This window comes from Aethalodelphis obliquidens, unplaced genomic scaffold, assembly GCF_003676395.1.
Source record: "Aethalodelphis obliquidens isolate GAN/ISIS:26980383/991018 unplaced genomic scaffold, ASM367639v1 scaffold5, whole genome shotgun sequence".
Lineage (NCBI taxonomy): Eukaryota > Metazoa > Chordata > Mammalia > Artiodactyla > Delphinidae > Aethalodelphis > Aethalodelphis obliquidens.
The window spans coordinates 14755581-14776853 of NW_020837949.1; the positions used below are offsets into that span (position 1 = coordinate 14755581).

General features: G+C 46.5%; 1 protein-coding gene across 1 annotated transcript in view; it reads left to right on the forward strand.

The window, feature by feature from the left end:
• The window catches only part of ATP6V0A4 (ATPase H+ transporting V0 subunit a4), a 39442-nt gene that overhangs the window by 16964 nt on the left and 1205 nt on the right, over positions 1–21273 (forward strand). Inside the window, exons 11-16 of the mRNA XM_027101299.1 lie at positions 3098–3216; positions 5218–5434; positions 8754–8855; positions 13990–14118; positions 17951–18068; positions 19644–19815. Of these exons, the coding sequence (XP_026957100.1) occupies positions 3098–3216; positions 5218–5434; positions 8754–8855; positions 13990–14118; positions 17951–18068; positions 19644–19815 (857 nt within the window). The remainder of the gene's footprint in view (positions 1–3097; positions 3217–5217; positions 5435–8753; positions 8856–13989; positions 14119–17950; positions 18069–19643; positions 19816–21273) is intronic.

A 21273-nucleotide genomic window follows, 5' to 3' on the forward strand; every position in this document is an offset into this window, starting at 1 on the left:
TTACCGTTGCTTCTTTAAAAGGCCCGTGGTTGCTTGGAAAGTATGCATATTAGATAAGCAATTTAGCAACCTAACCAAGTTCCCAATTTTGGCGTTTTCTTGCAGTGATTAACATCTCTCTTTTTCCTAGAAAAGTGTGGATTTGCTTTTATATTTGCTTTATTTTATTGCATAGAATTATACAAGTTTTTAAAAATGTGTTAACTTTAATGGTTTGCTATATCTACCTCAATTGGATTTGAGCCAAACAAACAAAGGTGCTTCCTCGCCCAGCCTGCAGGTACAGAGATGTCAAGAAGACACATCCCTATTTGGGTAAAACCCCTCACACGATGGCTTAGCACCATTTTGCCACCAGGTGGCGGCCTTGTGCCCCAAATGAGCACAAGTGTCTGGAGCTGAACTTGGCAGATGGGGTTCATAAAAGTTTGCTCTACTCTCACTTTGTTGGAAGAGAACCTGAGACCACAGTTTTACTTGCTGACAGTTGAGAGTAATAGCACTGGCCCTAAAATTGGTTCTCTGGTCTCTCCTATCTTGTGGGTCATCTCCTCTTCAGTTTTCCTGTTCCTCCCACTTGCTGCCCACCTCCTGTCCCTTATAAAAGCAGCGCGCATCACCCAGGATTGGTTTATACTTGCCACCCAGGGGCACTTGCATTCAAAGTTTTATCAAAAGAGGCGAAGTCCTTGAAGTCCTGTTTGTAAGCTGCAAAGTGCTAAAAATAAATGCAAGTTGTTATTTTTGTAGACTGGAAGACTTTATCTTCAGTCCAAGGAATTTCATGATTAGCGAACAGGCAGCGGAGGAGTATTAGAGGGGAGTGATTTTTAGGGTCTGGTTGACCTTCCTTTCCTTTGAATCTCATTGCTCCCACTGTCCTGTCTCTTCTCTTCACAGCCCCCATCTAATGCATCAGCAAATCCTATCTACCCAGTTTTGCTCCTCATGGACAAAGGGAGGGTAGCAAATTTCACGATTCAGAATTGAGTGGTCCAGTCTTTACTCTGTGTGCAATTTTGTCATCTGCCCACTAGTTAGAAAAGAAAAGAAAAATGTGAGGGTGAAAGGGAAGGTGATGTGTTGAAAATAATTTTTTCCTAGTAACATTTAGATTTTTAAAGATTTTTGGTCTTTTTAAACATTATAAAATAATAATATATATGATTAAAAACCCATATAATACAAAAATTATTAAAAAATAAAAAGATAAAGCAGAAACTAACACACCATTGTAAAGCAATTATACTCCAGTAAAGATGTTAAAAAAATTTTTTTTAAATAAAAAGGAAGAGTTGCCTTTCTTACCTTTCTTCTTCCTGCAATCTGATTGCCCAGAGATAATCTCTTTAATGGAACATTTCTGTGTTTATATTAGCACTTATATATATTAATGAAGGGTTTGATTTTTACATAATGTAAATTTCTACAGCTGCATTTATTAACTCTGTTGAGCATCTATTTGTGAATCAGATCACAAAATATTCGGGCATCAGAGCTGAGGGGGCTTTCTAAAGGCGTCTGTAAATTTTATAATAAATGAACATTACACAATGGTTACAAGCCCATGATTTAGAATCAGATAGGCTGTGTTTAAATCTTGGCTTTTCTATTTACTTGCTACGTGATTTTGAGCAAATTATCATCTCTGGGTCTGTTTCCTCATCTGTAAAATGGGTATAATAATAGCCCTCATAGAATTGCTCAGAAGAGTGAACGAATTTTATAGGTGAAACACCCAGCAGAGTCTGGTGCATAAACAGAGTAAACGCTCCGTTTGCTGTTGTATTATTTCTCCTTGGGTGTGTAAGTAACTTAGTCTCTCTGAGATTTTGATAAATGCCCTTATCTGTAAAATGGGAATACTTACAACTATCCCATAGAGTTGTTAGAATTAAATGAGATAAATACACTTGAAGAGCTTAGTATGTACCTGGTACTTAACCGTGAACATTTTTTAGTTTTTCCAGGCTGGGTCTAAGGTGTACTGGTAACCCTGCCCTTACTGTGTTGAGTGATTCTGTGGGGACTGGCCCACCAGGAGGGCAAAGGGAAAAAGCAGAAGGTGGAGGGCAAGCCTGTGCAGCTTCAGTGCCAGGGCAGATGGGGAGGGTCGTGGAGGTGCCTCTGGGGTCTGAGCACCTGTGACAGGAGTCCCTTTCCCCATCTTCCCAGCAGCCCCCTTAGTGATTGTTCAGCTGGCGGCCGCTCAGGACATTGTCGAGACAGAGTCAGTGAGAGGTGGTTCCTGCATGGGGGAGGGGAAGGGAACTGTGCACTGAGGCTGCACTAGGTGGACGTCGACCCCTTAGCAGAAGCAGAGGAGTTTGGAGGAGGAAGTAGTTTAGGAGGAAAGAAAAGAAGACCCTGTGGCTGTGTTAGTTCTGAGGAGCAAACCCTCCAGATGCCTAAAGTTCCAGAGGGGTCAGGGGTAGGAGCAAGGACTTGAATCATTCGCATGGGGGTGGGTGTTGGAGATTTCTGCGGGGAAGAAGAGTGTTAGTGACTGGGACCATTAACCAGGGTGAGGCCACGACAGCCCCCAGCCGCTGAGTGCTTGTCCTGTGTGCCCGTCTGGTGTGGGCAGGACAGGTACACGCGTCCCTCTCTGTGCCAATAAATGTTGGCTACAGGAGTGGCTTCTTGAGAAGGGCCTGGGAAAATGCTTTGTAATGTAAAGTGCTATAGAAATTCAGCATAAAAGGTGGTATTATTAAGAGGGGATTGGCTAAGTTCATGGGCCAGAGATCTACACCATGAATGTGGGAACCAGGCAAGTTTGAGATCTCTCCATAATGTTTCAGAATGTCTTTTCATTTAGAACAGGGGAAAAATCATGTCGGTTTTTTCTTTTTTCTTCCAGTTACTTGATGTTTTACTAATGGTGCTATTGGTTCCAACACAGTTGTCATGAGAGTTGCATTTATAAGGGGTTTGGTCCTTTGCTGAGCCTAAAATGCATGTGCTGAACTGGACAGAAATTTGAAAATGTGGTTCCCAGAGCGACTTTTTCAGGGGAAATCGAGCTTTAGCCCCTGACTCTGGGAGAACTTCTAGACTCCGGTCTCATGTCTTTCTTGTCACGTTTCCCTTCCAGGTTTGGAACTTGGCTTCAAACAAGCTAACATTCTTGAACTCCTATAAGATGAAGATGTCAGTTATCCTGGGAATTGTCCAGATGGTTTTTGGTGTCATTCTCAGCCTTTTCAATCACATGTAAGTTTCACAATGAACTTTCTGCCTGTTGGTCTGACCGTGTCGGGGAGGAGCAGTGGCAGAGCCCCCACTTTGCTCCTGTGTCCCTCCGTGCAAGTTTCCTTCCTATGGGGACTGCTTTCCCCGGGCTCTTGACTTGAGACAAGCTGGTTTGCCAGAAATGACACCTCTTTCTCCTGAGCTGAGTGCACCTTTCCCCTCAGAAGTATTTGAGGGGTCAGAAAGAGACTGCAAGGCCACAGTGCTGTGTGTCCTCCCAGCCTGCAGGGCCTCCGCTGGTGCTGGATCCAGGCTTAACTCCCACCAGTGGGCAGATGGGGACATGAGTGCCCTCAAATTCTGAATTCCATTCGGTATAATTTCTTCCTGCTGGCAGCAGCCTCTCTCTCATTTCTTGGACTGTTAACGTTCTCCCGTCTCTTCTTTCTGTTAAGATTGATCTACAGAAAGCTTCTCAAACTTGCATATTTGTGCTAAGTTGTAAATGTTTGAAAACGGCCTCCAATATGCCTATTTAGAGATGCTTTTGTGGACATGGCAGCTTGTAGGTATCGCTGAAACCCACCTGCCAGGAGGTCAGCACAGTGCCAAAGAAATGGTACAGAGTTTAGAGTCAGAAAGTTGACTGATGGTTCTAACTCTTTATAGCTGTGTGATCATAGGTGTGTAGCTTAACGTCTCCGAGATCGTGTTCTGCTGTAGAATGGGAATAGAGGAGTCAGAATGGGTCGGTTACTGTGCAGTAACAACTCCCAAATCACAGTGGTTTATGACCGTGATGCATGTCATCGTGGGCCACCGGGGGCACTGCTCATCTCATCCTCACACTGCGACCAGAGCTGATGGGCTGCCACCACCTGGAAGCTGCCAGTTGCTGTGACAGGAGAGTGTGGTCAGTTACACACTGACTCTTAAGGTTCCACCTGGAGTGACACAGGCCACCTCCATTCCCATTTCATTGACCAGAGCCAGGCACGTGGTGACCTCCAATCAGAAAACCAATAGATGTACGATTCTACTTAAAAAATAAGAACTATTTAGTGAGTAAACGAATGACAGCGCCTTGGTACTACTGCCTGCCTGAAAGTGCTGTGAGAGTTACATGAGAGAGAAAACCAGGAAGTGATTTTTGGACTATCATTGACATCGTGTGTCAGGCTGGCCTCAACTATCTCTAGTAATCCTGCTTTATCATGGGATCTGCATTTTTCCCTCCAATAACTCTTACAATTAACAAAGGGTCTGGGGCCCTTTTCTGACATTTTAACTGGGTGTCCCCCAACTTAGTCTTGTGGGACTCTCTCTATGTCTTAGAGCAGAAGGTGGCAAATTTTCTCTGTAAAGGGCCACATAGTAAATGTTTTAGGCTTTGCAGGCCAGATGGTCTGTGTCACAGCTACTCACTTCTGGTGTTGTAGTGTGAATGCTGCCACAGACTCTGTAAACAAATGAGTGTGAGTGTGTTCCAATAGAACTTTATTTATGAAAACTGAAATTTGAATTTCCTATCATTTCACGTGTCATCAAATATTCTTTTGATTTTTCCCCCCAACCACTTAATGATGTAAAAACCATTTTTAACTTGTAAGCTGTACACAGCTAGGTGATGGGCTCAGTTTGGCCTGTGGGCCATTGTTGACCGACCCCTGTCCTAGGGCATCCTTAGGGGAAAACCTGCCAAGCCATGCTTCTATATCCTTGTACCATTAACTGTGTTGATATGAATCCGGTCTGCATGGGAAGCTGCGGCCAGATCATCAGTTGTCTCTGTGAGCCTGCCCTCTGCCTCAGACTTTATCTTCTAGACCCTGGTTCTCTCTGAACCTTTTGTGCAAAAGCACCTTTCTTTCTCCTCTTCTCCAGCCATGCATGATTGCCACGTGCCTGGGGAGTGGATGCAGGGTTCAAAGAAATGAACATGTGGTGATTTGGAGAGAATAGTGAGTTGTTGGTATTCCTTCGATGTTCTGTCTTGTACGTGTGTATGTTTCCCACCCTCAGATTCTTCAGGAACACTCTCAACATCGTTCTGCAGTTCATCCCCGAGATGATTTTTATCCTGTGTCTTTTCGGATACCTGGTCTTCATGATCATTTTCAAATGGTGCTCCTTCGACGTCTCTGTGTCCCGGCGAGCCCCGAGCATCCTCATTCACTTCATCAACATGTTCCTGTTTAACTATAATGACCCTTCGAACGCACCCCTATACGAACATCAGGTACTGATGGGTCTTTTTTCTTCTTTTACGCACTTGATTATGTTAAATCTCTCTCCTACCCTTGGGTATCGCAGAGAGTAATTACTTGCAAGACTGAGCCGTCTCAGCACCCGATGTGTTAGGTTCTTCAGATTCAGAAGGTCCTATTGGATGAATGGCTGGGTGCTGAGGGCAGTGCTGCGGTGTGGCTCCAGCCGTTCCTATCTGGGTGATACGTGGGAGGGATTATTGCTGCGGGGTTGAAAATGAGCTTGTACGTTGTCTGCGAAGAAAGAAAAAAAATAATCCTTGGGATTGATTGGCTTGAAACGGTAAGTGCTCTCAATAGCACCTTAAAAATGAATAATCTTTTATTATAAAAGTAAACTCTAGTTAAGGTTCACAAGAAAGAAAATTGAAATAGAGTCAAGAAGAAGAATCCCTCTGTTCACAGGGGGAGTGAGTTTCTGGAAAACTGACCCAAATTCACGCTGTCCTATGAGCTTCCGGGGCTCATTGGAGATGCTTTTTCTGTTTTTCTTTGGGCTCTTCTTCTGTGGATGATACCTTCCAACAGTTGGACGTTATTGCCATTCTGACTTCTGTTTCTTTCAGCCTCATTATCAACTTAATATTTTATTTTAAAAAAGTATAAATGTCCCATGACAGGTGGCTATAAAAATATCTCAGTGAGGGCTTCCCTGGTGGCGCAGTGGTTGAGAGTCCGCCTGCCGATGCGGGGGACGTGGGTTTGTGCCCCGGTCCGGGAAGATCCCGCGTGCCGCGGAGTGGCTGGGCCCGTGAGCCATGGTCGCTGAGCCTGTGCGTCTGGAGCCTGTGCTCCACAACGGGAGAGGCCACAAGAGTGAGAGGCCCGCGTACCACAAAAAAAAAAAATATCTCAGTGACTAATTTTTGGTAACACAAATAGTTCTTTTCCTCTGGCCTCTCCCAGTGATAACCTGATGATATTGTTTGCTGGTAGATTTTCACTAAGGAAGGACCCACTTACATAGGTTCTAATTCCTCTGAATCAAGCTCTAGGGCTAGATTTCCCAATACCAGCACATGGCACCTGCCAGTGACCGCTCATCCTGGGTCCCAGTTACAGCCATGCTCCTCCTACAGCTGCACACGTCCTCATGAGTTTGAATCCTAGCTGCGTTCTCCTCCCCTATAGAAGCAGCAAATAAGAAGAAGAAAAAGTAAGGAATGATTTTAGCGAATAATCAGAGACGACATATAGCTCTGAAAGCTCTCTTGTATCCCACCTTACTATTGTTGCACCTGTTTGTTATGCATCGATGGTGTAGGAACCATCCCTAGACTATTGGCATTAAATGAATGTATCTGGAAGGTTCGTTTATGCAATGCTGGAGTCTAAACGAAAGTTCACTTGGATTTCCCAAACAAGTCTTCTCTTTGAGGCACGGTACTCAGATCCACCACATAGTTCATGTGCTAATTCTTTTCCTAAAGACTAAAGTCCTGTCTTAGTGCATTGAACATTGAACAGTGAATGGCTTTTCCAGCTTTTTTCCATTCAAAAATGTTATTTGGAGTTGGCTGGTTTCCACACCCTGGAATGAAGATTCATTATCTAGACACAGTTTGCAGTTTCCATAACCTCATCTTCCCGTCATGCAGCTGGAAGAGACAGTGTAAGTTACTAATACAGCCTCCTCCAAACACCGCCCTGGTTGCTTCGTGCCATGTTTCAATATCAAAGAAGAAGAGCAACAGATAAGTAGACATCTCTGGTTGCTTTGTACATTGTGAAGGGAAAAAGCATCATATCTAAATGGGCAAATGGCAACGAGGTAGCTTCGAGGATAGGGGCCTGGGACTGGCAAGTGCAGTGTGTGTTCCCGTGGTTCTCCCCCTCCTTGGGAGCAGTTAAGAGTGGAGGAGGGGGCTTCCCTGGTGGCGCAGTGGTTAAGACTCCACCTGCCAATGCAGGGGACATAGGTCTTCTCCCTGGTCTGGGAAGATCCCACATGCCGTGGAGCAACGAAGCCCTGTGCATCACAACTACTGAGCCTGTGCTCTAGAGCCCGCGAGCCACAACTACTGAGCCTGCGTGCCACAACTACTGAAGCCTGTATGCCACAACTACTGAGCCTGTGCTCCAGAGCCCGTGTGCCACAACTACTGAAGCCCACACGTGTAGGGCTCGTGCTATGCAACAAGAGAAGCCACCGCAATGAGAAGCCCGTGCACCGCAACGAAGAGTAGCCCCCGCTCACCACAACTAGAGAAAGCCCACGGCCAGTAACGAAGACCCAACGCAGCCAAGAATAAAATAAAAGAAAATAAGAGTGGAGGAGGGTAGGAGATGGAGAAGATAAAATGTTTCCACTGTTATCGGGGTAAATCTTGCTACAATTGGGATGATGATAAATTGTCTCACTGGGAGCTTGGCCAGAACAGTTAAAGAAATGTGAGGGCTCAAGAAGCGTTTTCCCTTTTACTCTGAGCACCCCATTTCTACACCTTTTCAATGGCTCTGATGAAGCCTTCCCAGGAGTCCTGGTTCTTCAGATCATAGCAGCTCTGGGTCAGTCCTCAAACCCAGTGACTCGGGAGGGTAGGAAAAAGAGTTGGGGGTGAGGATGTGAAAGGAAATATGTGACAGGATGATAAAATGGGATGTCGCCTGGGCTTCAGCGAGGCATGATGACCATAGATGCCTCACTCCAAAGTGAATTGTGACAGCGAGAGAGACAGCAAAAGAGAGTTCAGCCCAGGCGTCCCAGGACCCGTTAGGTGACTCACCCACAATGAGTCTGTGCGAGTAGGGGATGATTGTTTTGAAAAAGAGAGCACAAGGGCTTAGTAGTACTGGAAATACAAGGTTACTGATGGAGACAGTAAGTTTGTGACTTAAAGTGACCCAAGGACTTTTGGTCACTCCAGAGTGGCCAGCGCAGTGCCAGGCCAGTGCTTTGTCCAGGGCCAGGGCTGACTGTCCCCACGGAGCAGAGTCAAGGGGACCAGGGACAAATAAAGCTGCCCTTATGATGTGGCTCATGAGCTCTTCTGTCCAATGACAGGCTCCACATGGTGCGGGTGTATGATAAGGGACCACTTGGAGAGTAAGGAATAAAGACAGGGAGACTCCAGTGTCCACCATGAGTGGACACCCCGTACCTCTGGACTGACAGCTGTCTCCCTGCACTGGGAATAGCCCAAGGTGGGAGGGTGAATGGGTCCATTGAAACGCTGTAGATCACTCCCAATAAAGTCCAGTTGAAACGATACATATTTACCATTTGAATCGTGTGAAACGTGCTGTGCAGTCACCTTGTAATGATAGGATCTTACGGCTTTGGTCTTACAGCAAGAAGTCCAGAGCTTCTGTGTTATTATGGCTTTGATTTCTGTGCCGTGGATGCTTCTGATTAAGCCGTTTATTCTCAGAGCCAGTCATCGGAGATCCCAGGTAAGCGGCATCCACTTCCGTTCACTCACTGCGGGTGGGAATGTGGGCTCCCTGCAAGTGTAAGTTGGGCTTTAGAGAGAACACCGCATTGACCAGGGCCTGAAGGACCTGGTGAGGTGAGGAACTGGCCCACCCCGGGGATGCTTCCTACCGTAGAGCTCAGCTTTTCCTTGGGGCTTTCTTGATTCCAGCATAATGGTCGCATTTAAATCTTTCGTGCTGCAAACCGTGCTTGGGGTGTGTGTGCTGAGTCAAGTGGTAGGTGATGACTTTTAAGGCTCGGAATGTGGTGGTTTTATTAGTTGAAAATAAGAGTCTTTTACTGTAGTTTTAGTGTGTTAATGAGTATTGAAAGTTGTTTTCATCAGGATTCTGAAGTTGTGGGGAAAAAAATAAAGTTGTGGGCTTTTACTGTATTATGTTACAGATGGTGAGAGGGAACTAGAGGAGGAAACACGTTTAAATAAGTCTGTTCTTGTTTTTCTGATTTTCACCCTATTGTCAAACACCAGTTTCAGCCCACTTCCTCCTTTTGTCTCAACTTCTCCTGAGCCTCAGGTTTCTCAGGGGGTGATGAAGTGTTTACTGTCAGCCTAAATCAAATAGGATTTGGGAAGATTAACCTTCCAGGGACCATTAGAGTCTAGAAATGACACACAGGCACTGTTTGAGATGATCGGTCTCTGCTTCCCTCTGTTAGTGCGAAAGATTAAGTGGGCTGTGCTGATATCACGTATGTTTTAAGTGGTTGGAAATATTTTCAGGTAAACTTTTTTTTTTTAACATCTTTATTGGGGTATAATTGCTTTACAGTGGTGTGTTAGTTTCTGCTTTATAACAAAGTGAATCAGTTATACATATACATATGTTCCCATATCTCTTCCCTCTTGCGTCTCCCTCCCTATCCCACCCCTCCAGGCGGTCACAAAGCACCGAGCTGATCTCCCTGTGCTGTGTGGCTGCTTCCCACTAGCTATCTACCTTACGTTCGGTAGTGTATATATGTCCATGCCTCTCTCTCGCTTTGTCACAGATCACCCTTTCCCCTCCCCATATCCTCAAGTCCGTTCTCTAGTAGGTCTGTGTCTTTATTCCTATCTTACCCCTAGGTTCTTCATGACATTTTTTTTCTTAAATTCCATATATATGTATTAGCATACGGTATTTGTCTTTCTCTTTCTGACTTACTTCACTCTGTATGACAGACTCTAGGTCTATCCACCTCATTACAAATAGCTCAATTTCATTTCTTTTTATGGCTGAGTAATATTCCATCGTATATATGTGCCACATCTTCTTTATCCATTCATCCGATGATGGGCACTTAGGTTGTTTCCATCTCCGGGCTATTGTAAATAGAGCTGCAATGAACATTTTGGTACATGACTCTTTTTGAATTATGGTTTTTCTCAGGGTATATGCCCGGTAGTGGGATTGCTGGGTCATATGGTAATTCTATTTGTAGTTTTTTAAGGAACCTCCATACTGTTCTCCATAGTGGCTGTACCAATTCACATTCCCACCAGCACTGCAAGAGTGTTCCCTTTTCTCCACACCCTGACATGGCTGATGGTAGAGTCGGGGACCTGGGTGGGTCCAGGCTGGAGTTCAGGAGGTTCGTCTCTAGGTGGCGCTCTCTTTCTAAATCACCTACCTCTCCCACTATTTCCTGCCAGCCTTGACCAGATCCAAAACCTGTCTGAAATATAATTTATGTGGGATATAAATACACAGGAAGGCAAACCAAAGACTGCTTGTTTGTTGTTTGGTTAATAGGTGAGAGACCAAGATGGTAAAGGAGAGTTGAGGTGGACCATTGTCCAAATAGGTGAACTGGTGTTTCAAAGGAAGGTGGCAAATACCTTTCTGCAGAAACAGATGCAACTGTCTTTCTTAGAAACTCAACCTGTCTGTGAGTCGAGGACTAGGTTACTGCTGGCTCACCTGAGTCCCAGGACTCTCAAACCATAGCTTGTCTTATTCTTTGCTCCACAAAAGCTGTTTAAATAGTGGCTGAGGCCAAAGTGACGGATTTCTCCCTTTTCCCCACAGATGACTTGTATGACAGGGAAGGAAGTAGAGGTGCTTTTGTAGTCTGCCATCTTGGGCGATACCTCCTAGGCTGACTCAGGGGAACAGGGGCTCCCAAAGGCTGCTTGGAGGCCTGCCTCCTTGGCCCCTGGGTTGTGTAGCTGTCGATTGACTCCTTAGGCTGCTGATTACATGGTCCTTTTTCATGTTAGAAACATTTCCTTCCACCTCCATCCAAGAGATGATTCCATAATGGAATTATCTGGCCTCCTCTCAAGTCCCCCTGTGAAGCCTTAAAGAGGCCCAGTTCATAGAAATTATAAACAGACTTGTTCTGATGGGCCTTGGGGGAAATGAGCAGAGGTCCCATCTCCTCAGGCTCTTCTGTAACCCTGTAGCCCTGGGTCCCTGCAGGACATGGTTTGGAAACCCCTTCACGAGAGGACCACCTGTGATGTGGCCCTTTTGGCACGCACCCTGTAGGCAGCCAGTGAGCGCACACCTCCTCCCCAGAACTACTCACGCCAGCCCCCTGGACCGCCTGGACCACCCACATTCCGCTTCCTCTTCTGACTTGCTGCCGTGGACCCAGGTCTCCTATCACTCCGTATCCCAGGTCACGGTGAAGTAACTTTGCATTTCTGTTTAAAATCTTTGCATTTACATGCGTGTTTTCTATGCTAAAATTCATTGAAGTATAACCTATATACATCAAAGGGCACAAATGATAAGGGCACAGATCAGTGAAGTATCATCACACGAACACATCCGTGTGACCAGCAGTCAGATAGCGACGCAGAACACCATAGACCCTGAAGTCCCCGTGTGCTTCCTTCCGGTCACTGTCACCCCAAGGTCAACCACTATCCCGACGTCTAACACCATAGGTTAGTCTTCCCTGCTCTGGAACTTTATGTAAGTGGAACCATACACCACGCCTTCGTCTGGGTCTGGCTTCCTTCATCCAGTGTTATGTTTGAGAGATTGTGTGTGCGCGTGTGTGTGTGTGTGTGTGTGTGTGTGTGTGTGTGAGAGAGAGAGAGAGAGATAGCTATGTATTATAGTATTCCCTTGCGTGAATATACCACAATTTGGTTATCCATTCGTATATTGATAGTTATTTGGCTTTTTTCCAGTGTTGTTAGTAATTACAAATAGTGCTGCTGTGAACATCCTTGTGTCTGTCTTTGTGCACGTGTGTTTTACGTGTTTTTAGACAGTTGCAAGTAACTCATTTAAAATTGATTACTATTTTATTTCAGACGGCATCCAGCTCAAACATTGTGAGATGTTTAGTTAGGGGGATTGCAAAGTATATTTTGAACGGGAAGAAGAGTCAGTAAGATCCACAAAGTCCCAGGGTCACGCTTCTACACAGTTGTTCATGCTCATTTGAACCAATTTCAGGATATGACCAGAAAAGGCTAGCATTTAAAGATGGAAATGGAAAAACTGTCTGTTTCTCCTTTGGTATTTTCTTCCTTAAGTTGATGGGGAGAGAAAATAGGATTTCAAGAAGACAAAGTAATGTTAACTTGAGCCCCATTTCCTCACCATGGGGCAAGGAACCATGGGCCAAGGGGAAAGGCTTACCCAGAGCCCCCTCTTGGTACCCAGCACCCTGGAATTCCTGTCCAGATGGACACAAGCCCACTTCCAGGGCATAAAAAGGGCCAACCACAGCACCGGCCTGGGTACCAGTGACCCTGGTGTGGCCAAGGGGCAGCAGGACTCCCAAGGAGGGAGTGTGGGTGGAACGTAGACATTTGGGTGGGAGTGTCCACGCATGTGCACACGAGGCCACGGCCCTTGTGCTGTGAGATGAAATCACAGGTGAGAAGGGAAGGGTCACATGCCGGGGTGCAGGGCCAGCTCTCCCATGCTGCCATGTCCTGGTGTGGGATGCTGAATTTGAACCTGGCCTTCCAAGTTCTTGTGAGAATTTATTTATCAAGACAGACGCCAGAACATATTTTATTTAGGAGTTTGTTGGCTTGATTTCTAACTTTTAAATATTTAAACATATGGCACGTGGGCTTTCATTTGTACCTTTGCCCAAAGATCTGCAAATATCAGGTTCAGACCTGCTGAAGAAAGAATGGTAAAGACACTTTAATGCCTAATTTGCCATATGCCACCCGTGAAATTATTCTAGGAAAAACTTTGGATGTGGGACATTAAATTTCACAGTGACTTGAAAGAAATATTTTCTTCAGACTCAAGGAGAAAACCAGGCCAAATTGAATGGTGACTACACCTAGTTTTTTTTTTTCCTTGAATTTTTTTCTTAGCTGTTTTCATAAAGTGATGTTTTTATTTTAAAAAGTATATTTGTGTTGGAAAAGTCATTGTCTAGTCCGTTTGGGCTGCTGTAACAAAATACCACACACTGGGTGGCTAAAACAACAGAAATTTATTGCTCACAGTTCTGAAGGCTAGAAGTCCAATATAAGGTGTCAGCATCGTCACCTTCTGGTGAGGCCCCTTTCCTGGTTCACTGCTGACATCTCTCTGTGTCCTCACCTGATGGGAGGAGCTCGGGAGCTCTCTGAAGCCTCTTTTATAAGGCACTAATCCCATTCACGAGGGCTCCACCCTCATGACCTAAGTGCCTTCCAAAGGCTCCACTTTCTAATACTTTCATCTTTGGGGGTTAGGATTTTAACATGAATTTTGTGGGGGGACACAAACATTCAGACCATAGCAGTCATTAATCTCTCCTAATTTTGCTTGTAGAAATCTGGCTGTTTGGGTCACACGACAATTGGTTTACTGTAAAGAGTGTGATTAATTTGGCACATTCTGGAACACAGTGGAGAAAAGCACATGCCCTGGAATTAGACTGCCTGGATTTGAATCCTGGCTCTGCCACTAACTAGCCTTACCAGCTGTGCAGTCCTGGGCTCATTTCTTAACCTTTCTGTTACTTAAGTTTACTTCTCTGTAAAATGGGGTGATAATTGTGCTTACATAAAAAGATTGAATAGAAGGTTTAGAACAGTATCTGGGACATGGCTAATATTTAATGAGAGCCTTTATTTTATATAGAAGTTTTTTCATTCGAAGGGTGAATTTCACACTGCATTTTCTTATTTGCTGAAAGCTACAGGCCTCCAGGATCCAAGAAGATGCCACCGAGGACATTGAAGGTGACAACTCCAATCCTTCCGTGAGCCCTGGTCACAGGACTTCTGCAGGTGCCCATGGGGCTCAGGATGACCACGATGAAGAGGTATCTGGGGGAGTTCCCTGGTGGCCTAGTGGTTAGGATTTGGTGCTGTCACTCCCATGGCCCAGGTTTGATCCCTGGTTGCGGAACTGAGATCCCACGAGCTGCATGGCCAAAAAATTAATTGCTTATCTAAAGCAGAGGGAAGAGGTATTTGGGACTTGACACCCTATGAAGACTTCCAGTTTGTACAGATTCTAGAAGCCAGATCTAGTCAGGGATGGTGCTCACGTATTTGACAGCCAGTAGCGTGTGGGCACCAGCCAATCAGAACGGACTTAGGCAGTAGAGCTGGGAGGGTTGGGAGGACCCTGCTGGTGGCAACCCTGTCATCACTGAGTCATGGGAAGTTGGGGAGGTCCCAGGAAAGGGGGGGCACTTAAGCTTGCAGCTACTTACCAACCAATCAGGGAGCATTTTAAATAATTTCGCCCAGGTGCCGCTCTATCTGTGAGTGTGAGGTGAATATCAGCCTCACGTTTAGTGACAAAGAAGGTCCTAAATGTTACTGAGTCTCCTTGGCTCAGAACTGTGCCCCTGGGAGTCTGTAAATTTATGATGATCTTTCCCATCAGTGACCCTCACTCATGAGAGCAGAGGCCAAGTCTGGTCCCTTATATTGAAGCAAGAAGTGGGTTATGGGGCTTCCCTGGTGGCACAGTGGTTGAGAGTCCGCCTGCCAATGCAGGGGACACGGGTTCGTGCCCCGGTCCGGGAGGATCCCACATGCCGCGGAGCGGCTGGGCCCGTGAGCCATGGCCGCTGAGCCTGCGCGTCTGGAGCCTGTGCTCCGCAACGGGAGAGGCCACAACAGTGAGAGGCCTGTGTACCGCAAAATTAATAATAATAATAATAATGAAAAAGAAGTGGGTTATTTATTCTCAGTCCTCACCCCCAGCGTAAGCACCCTCAGATGCCATCCCCGCCTCTGGCCTCAACCCTGGCTCAATCTCTTCTTTGTTCACTTATCTTTGTAACATTGTCTGCCTCTCAGGGGAAGTCACAAATTCATGTGTTCTTCTCTCCTCCCTCCCTGTCCCTTTCCATCCAAGGGCAGCCACTCCCCGCTCAGGAATGTACCATGTTTTCCCAGACAAGACGGCGGGCTGTTTTTATACCATGACTGAAGTCACCCACGGTCCTGAACCCTGGGCAGGGGGTTTTAACCCGAGCTCTGTTCTAATTCTGGAGTGGGGACAGGGTTCCTGAGGCCTGAGAAATGCTATAAATAACTCCGTCTGTGGTGTTAATTACTTTAAAAAAACCAACAAGTATTCATCTGCACCAATGAATAGTCAATTAGAATGAATGAAAAATCTGGATCATGGAAAGTTTTCCCAACAAGATTCCAGGTACAGAGAGTAACCCATAGTCATGGCGATTGGTGTTACTAGGTCTGTCAGACCTGCTGGAACGTTTTAGAATCCAACCCACACATCTTCTGACTCATCAAGTCCCAGCCTGTCCAGTACAACCCTCCTCATCCATCCTCCTCGTGGCCTCGGTATATATCCGGTCAATGTTCACCTGCCACCTCCTTTGTGAACCAGCTGCCTTCACTGGGAGCAGCTTCAGGCCCCATTTGATGGCTCTTCTCCCAGTACAATAATGCCTGGGTCTCCCAGCACAAGGCACATACAGGCTCGACTCTGCTTCCCCCTCCAGGTCCTGTCCCACTTCTGTCCGCACCCGGAGTTAGCCAAACTCCAGGTTAAGGGCCCAGTTCTCCAGACTGCCAAGTCTGCCCAACACTTCTGACACCACCCACAAGTCTGGAGGTCCCCTCAGACTCCCTCTTGTTCAGTCATTTGTAGACAGCTCACAGAACTCAGGAGAATGCTATACTTTCAATTACAGTTTTACTTACAACAAAAGTCTACAAATCAGAACCAGCCAGAGGAAGACACAAGTAAGCAGAATCTGACACTGGGAAGGTTCCAGATGCAAAGCTTCTGTGTTCTTAGGGATGCATGACTCTCCCGGCATTGACATGTGGCAGAATTATCGTATTGTTAACTCAGGAAGCTCCCGTGAGCTTCTGTGTTTGATGTTTTATGGGGGTGTCATTATGTAGGTGTGATTGACCCAAGTGCAATCCAGGTGGTTGCACTCAATCTCCGGCTCTGTCCCCTCCCTGGAGATGCGTTTGGGTTGATAACGTGTGGCTGAAAGTCTCAACTCTCAACGTGAAGCCAGCTCCCCCGTAAACTACCAAGTGCCCACCATAGACACCTCATTAGCAAAAGTGGTGAGGTGTGGTCCCAGGGACGGACCGTGAATATCAGACGTTTCTTTCACTTGGGAAATGCCAGGCGTTTAGAGGTTGCCTCCCAGGAGCCAGGGCAAAGCCAGACCTCTCTCTGGCTGAGGTTCATTCTTCACCAGACGTTCCTCTGTTACTGTGACTCTCTCTACCCACTCTCTCCACCTCTGCCCATCCCCGCCCCTTCAGTTCCTCTCTGCTGTTTTCACTGATGAATGGGAGGGGAGGCACTGATTTTGGTCTTTTCCCCATAGCATCTGACTACAACCCCCAGTGACCACAACCCCCATTTCTTCCTGGATATCCCTCCATCCTTGACGTCCTGGACCTCAGCCCTGTGACTGCTCCCAGCTCTTTGACCTTTTCATTTCGTCATCAGTTTCCTTCTTTCTTATCTCTGAGTTGAGATGTTTCCTAAGTGTGGCAGCTCTTCTTCTCATGATCTTCCCCTAGTTCATTTTCTCTTAGCTCCCACTCTCACTCCTCGCACTGGTGTGGTCCCAGGTGTCCCTTTCTAGCCCAGACTTTTCCTCTGAGCCTGTTCTGCCTCTGCTGGTCTGTACTGAGAGATTCAGCCTGTATGGCCAGCTATCACCCGCAACGCAACACGTCTGGGAATCAGCTACTCCCCTTCCCCAATGTATTCATTTCTGCCAGTGCCATTCTTTCACCCATTTGGGCTCAGGGACCTCAGAGCCCTGTATGACCCTGGCCCTGCTGGGTGAGGGACCCTTCTCTGTGTTCCCACGGCACCCCTGCATTCTTGGTTATTGCAGTTCCCATGCTGACGTGTGGTAACTGTCTGTTTGCATCTTCTCCCTGCTGGGCGGTGAGCTGCTTCAGGGCAGGGATGGTGCCAGTCAGATTGTTTCCCTCATAACATCAGAGTAATGAAAGAAAAGAATGATCTATTGCTGTCTTTGCACTGTTCCTTTTCCCCTCATACCTGGATTACTAACATAATCAACAAGTTGGCTTTTTTTGCTTATGGGCTGTCCTTTCCCTGATCCATTTTTCTACCAGATTAATCTTGCCTCCAGTATTTCTTTATTTTATTGAGATACTTCTACTGGTTCCTCATGACTCCAGGTGGTTTTCTCGATTGTGTCCATCCTTGCCTTTCCCACGGCTTCCACAGCTGAGTCTTTCCTCACCTCAGCAAGCTCCCAGTCGAGCCAAATGGTTTTTCTCCCAAACTTACCTTCATGATGCTCCCAACCACCTGCCTTTTCCTTACCCGGAGTCATTTTCTTTACCAGGAATGAACTGGCTTCTCTTTTTCCCTCCCTGTTCTTCACGGCTCAGCGCAAATCTCAGCTCCCCTTACCAACCAACCACTCTGCTGCTTTGAGCTCTTTTCAGCCATTTCTGGGAAATGTTACTGCACACACACCATGTCCTACTGTGGGCTGCTCATTCTGTTTCTACAAATATATTAATACCTATTTCCCCCTCATTCAACTGGAAGTGTCTTAACAGCAGAGTCCAGGCCTTATGCGTCCGTTGTATCATTTGTAATACGTTTGAGTAGAAAGTACTTAATGAAATAGCATTACAAATTCTCTCTTTCAGTTCAGCTTTGGAGACGTCTTTGTGCATCAGGCCATCCACACGATTGAGTACTGCCTGGGCTGCATTTCCAACACAGCCTCCTACCTCCGGCTCTGGGCCCTCAGCCTGGCGCATGCACGTGAGTGAGCGGGCCGCATGGCAGGGTCACTATCGCCTGTCCCTTTGGAAACAGATGCAATGTACTTCTAGGTGAAAGTGCCTTCTGGGTCATCTCTGGTGCACTGACCAGAAGAATGGCTCTTCTTTCATAATAGAAGTGACCTTTTTCAGTAGGTCTGGCTTTATCTTGCTGGAATGGTTACCCTCTGTATCAGCTTCCAGTTGCTGCTGTAACAAACTACCACATATGTGGCAGCTCAGAACACTGTGAAATTGATTATCTTACCGTTCTGGAGGCCAGAAGTCCTATAAACAAGGTGTTGGCAGGTCTGTTTTTTCTGGAAGCTCTTGGGGAGAATCTATTTCCTTGCCTTTCCTAGTTTCTGCAGGCCCCTTGCATCTCTTGGTATAAAGATTCAAGCCCCAAGAATGACTTAAGTCTGGAATCTTGACTCATCAACTTACTTTGTAAAACCCCTCTTGGTTTCTGCCTGCTTCTCTAGTCTTGTCTCTTGGTATTTCCCTCCATGCCCCACCGGCTCCTGATTGCCCCCACTCACTTCCCCATTTCATGTGCAGTGGCCACAAGGAACTGCACTGAGGCTCCCGCAGATGCCGCACTAGCTGGGCCCCTCTGTATGTTTGCCCTGCAGCTCCCTTGCCTGTAAAATTCTTCCCTTCTTTCACTCTCTCCCCACCTGATGTCTCATCCTTCCTTCAGAACTCAGCTTAGCTAGCACCTTTCCCGGGTAGTCTTCCTCCCTGGCCCCCAGTCTGGAAGGTGCCCTTCCCCTGGGTTCTGGAGGTGCCTCTATCCTAGCCCCGATTGTAATTCTGTCTCATTAGCCTGTCTCCCTACTAGACTGTCATCTCCTGAAAGGCAAGGACCCTGACTTTTATCTCTGCATTCCCAGCCCTGGGCATAACGCCAAGAACAGAGAAGCCAGGCCAAAATGTGTGCTAAAGTGATAGAAAGCAAAGCAGTGACAGTGAGCCTGATTGTTGACTTACAGCAGAAAAGCAAGTGCTCAGCGTCTGTGTGGTCTTGACTGCTCTGGCTGTGTTTGTTTCCTTGCACAAACTCCTGTAATTACAGTATCTCCCTGGAAGGGGTGGGGGGGTTCTCTGGTATCTCTTCTTATAAGGGCACTAATCCCATCATGAGGATCCCACCCTCATCTCCCAAGTACCAATCACTTTGGGGTTAGGGCTTTAATATATGAATTTGAGGGGCTGGGGGAGAAACAAACATTCAGTGCATATCAAATCATAGTACATGTATTCTTTTGTGTTTTGCTTCTTTGGCATAAGATGATGTTACTCGGATATATTCACGTTGCTGCCAGTAGCTATGGTCTGCTCACTTTCATTGGTGAATAATATGCCCTCCTGTACTTGTCCTCTTGCTGGAAGCTCCTCCAAAGCTGCGTAGACAGTCTCACGCAGGTACCCTAGGGCACACATGACCGCCTTCTCCACCTGGGAGTGGAGTTGCTGAGTCGTAGGGTGTGCAGGTCCAGGATTATGGTGTAAGAATAATCTGCATTTGCCAGATAAACTGTGTGGTTGAGAACGTTTCTCTTGCATCTTGCAGAACTGTCTGAAGTGCTCTGGACCATGGTGATGAACATTGGCCTTCGCGTGCAAGGCTGGGGAGGACTCATTGGGGTCTTCATCATTTTTGCCATATTTGCTGTTCTGACGGTAGCCATCCTTCTGATCATGGAGGGCCTCTCGGCTTTCCTGCACGCCCTGCGGCTGCACTGGTAAGAACTGGTTGTAGGGTAGATGCTCTCAGTGTGCTCTAGGGAAGGAGGATGGGCTGCAGGGCCAGCCAACTGGGTTCAAATCCTGACCTGCTGTGTGACATTAGCAATTCACGTACCTTTTTGGAAGCTTAGTTTAGTCCCCTTGTTGGTATGATATTAAATGATGTAATACCTGGGAGCCTATATACATATACAGTGACTGCTCTGTAAGACTTGTTAGAAATGTTCATTTGTTATTATAATTGGCTTCAACTGTTGGTAAGATGACGGATCTGAAAGGCTCACAGAGGGCAATGCTGAGCAAATCTGGGATGTCTGGCCTTTGTTGCTGAGTGCTGGAGTTATACCAGCAGAACAGACAACTAAACTCTTTTTTTTTTCCTTTTAAAATTATTTATTTATTTATTTGGCTGCGTCGGGTCTTAGTTGCAGCTCGCGGGATCTTCGTTGTGGCATGCAGGCTTCTCTAGTTGTGGCGCGTGGGCTCTCTAGCTGTGGGGTGTGGGCTCAGTATTTGCAGCGCATGGGCTTAGTTGCCCTGCAGCATGTGGGATCTTAGTTGCCCGACCTGGGATCGAACCTGCGTCCCCTGCATTGGAAGGCAGATTTTTAACCACTGGACCACCAGGGAAGTCCCGCGACTAAACTCTTGGAAAGTGGAAACAGAAGGAGGGTACCCAGCAGGAGGAAGGCACTCACTGGAGGCCCCTGACATTCACAGATGTGTCCAGAGACTGTCGGCCATCACTGGGCTGATGAATATGAAAACATTTGTTTCGGCTTCTCTCTCTCCCAAGTCCCATTTCAGCCGAGTTTTGAGCGTGCTGTCCATACTGAAGCATCAGGGCTCCTGTGCACCCTGAACCAGACTGTCCTTAGCAACCCTGGGGCTTCCTCCCTCCCTCCGTGGCCACTGTTCATAAAGGAAAGGTTTTACACTTCACCTGTTGAGAGAATCACAGGGTTCCCCGCCCGAGGCTATCACATCATTTCTCCCCGTTTCATTAAAGAAATGAACTCTGCAGTATAATAAAACGGAAATGATCATACATGATATCTGTTATGTAAGTTATAAAAATATAAGTCAGGGGCTTCCCTGGTGGCGCAGTGGTTGAGAATCTGCCTGCCAATGCAGGGGACACAGGTTCGAGCCCTGGTCTGGGAGGATCCCACATGCCGCGGAGCAACTGGGCCTGTGAGCCACAACTACTGAGCCTGCGCATCTGGAGCCTGTGCTCCACAACAAGAGAGGCTGCGATAGTGAGAGGCCCGTGCACCGCGATGAAGAGTGGCCCCCGCTTGCCACAACTAGAGAAAACCCTCGCACAGAAATGAATACCCAACACAGCAAAAATAAATAAATAAATTACTAAACTCCTACCCCCAACATCTTCTTTTTATATGTGTGTATATATATATATATATATATATATATATATATATATATATATATAT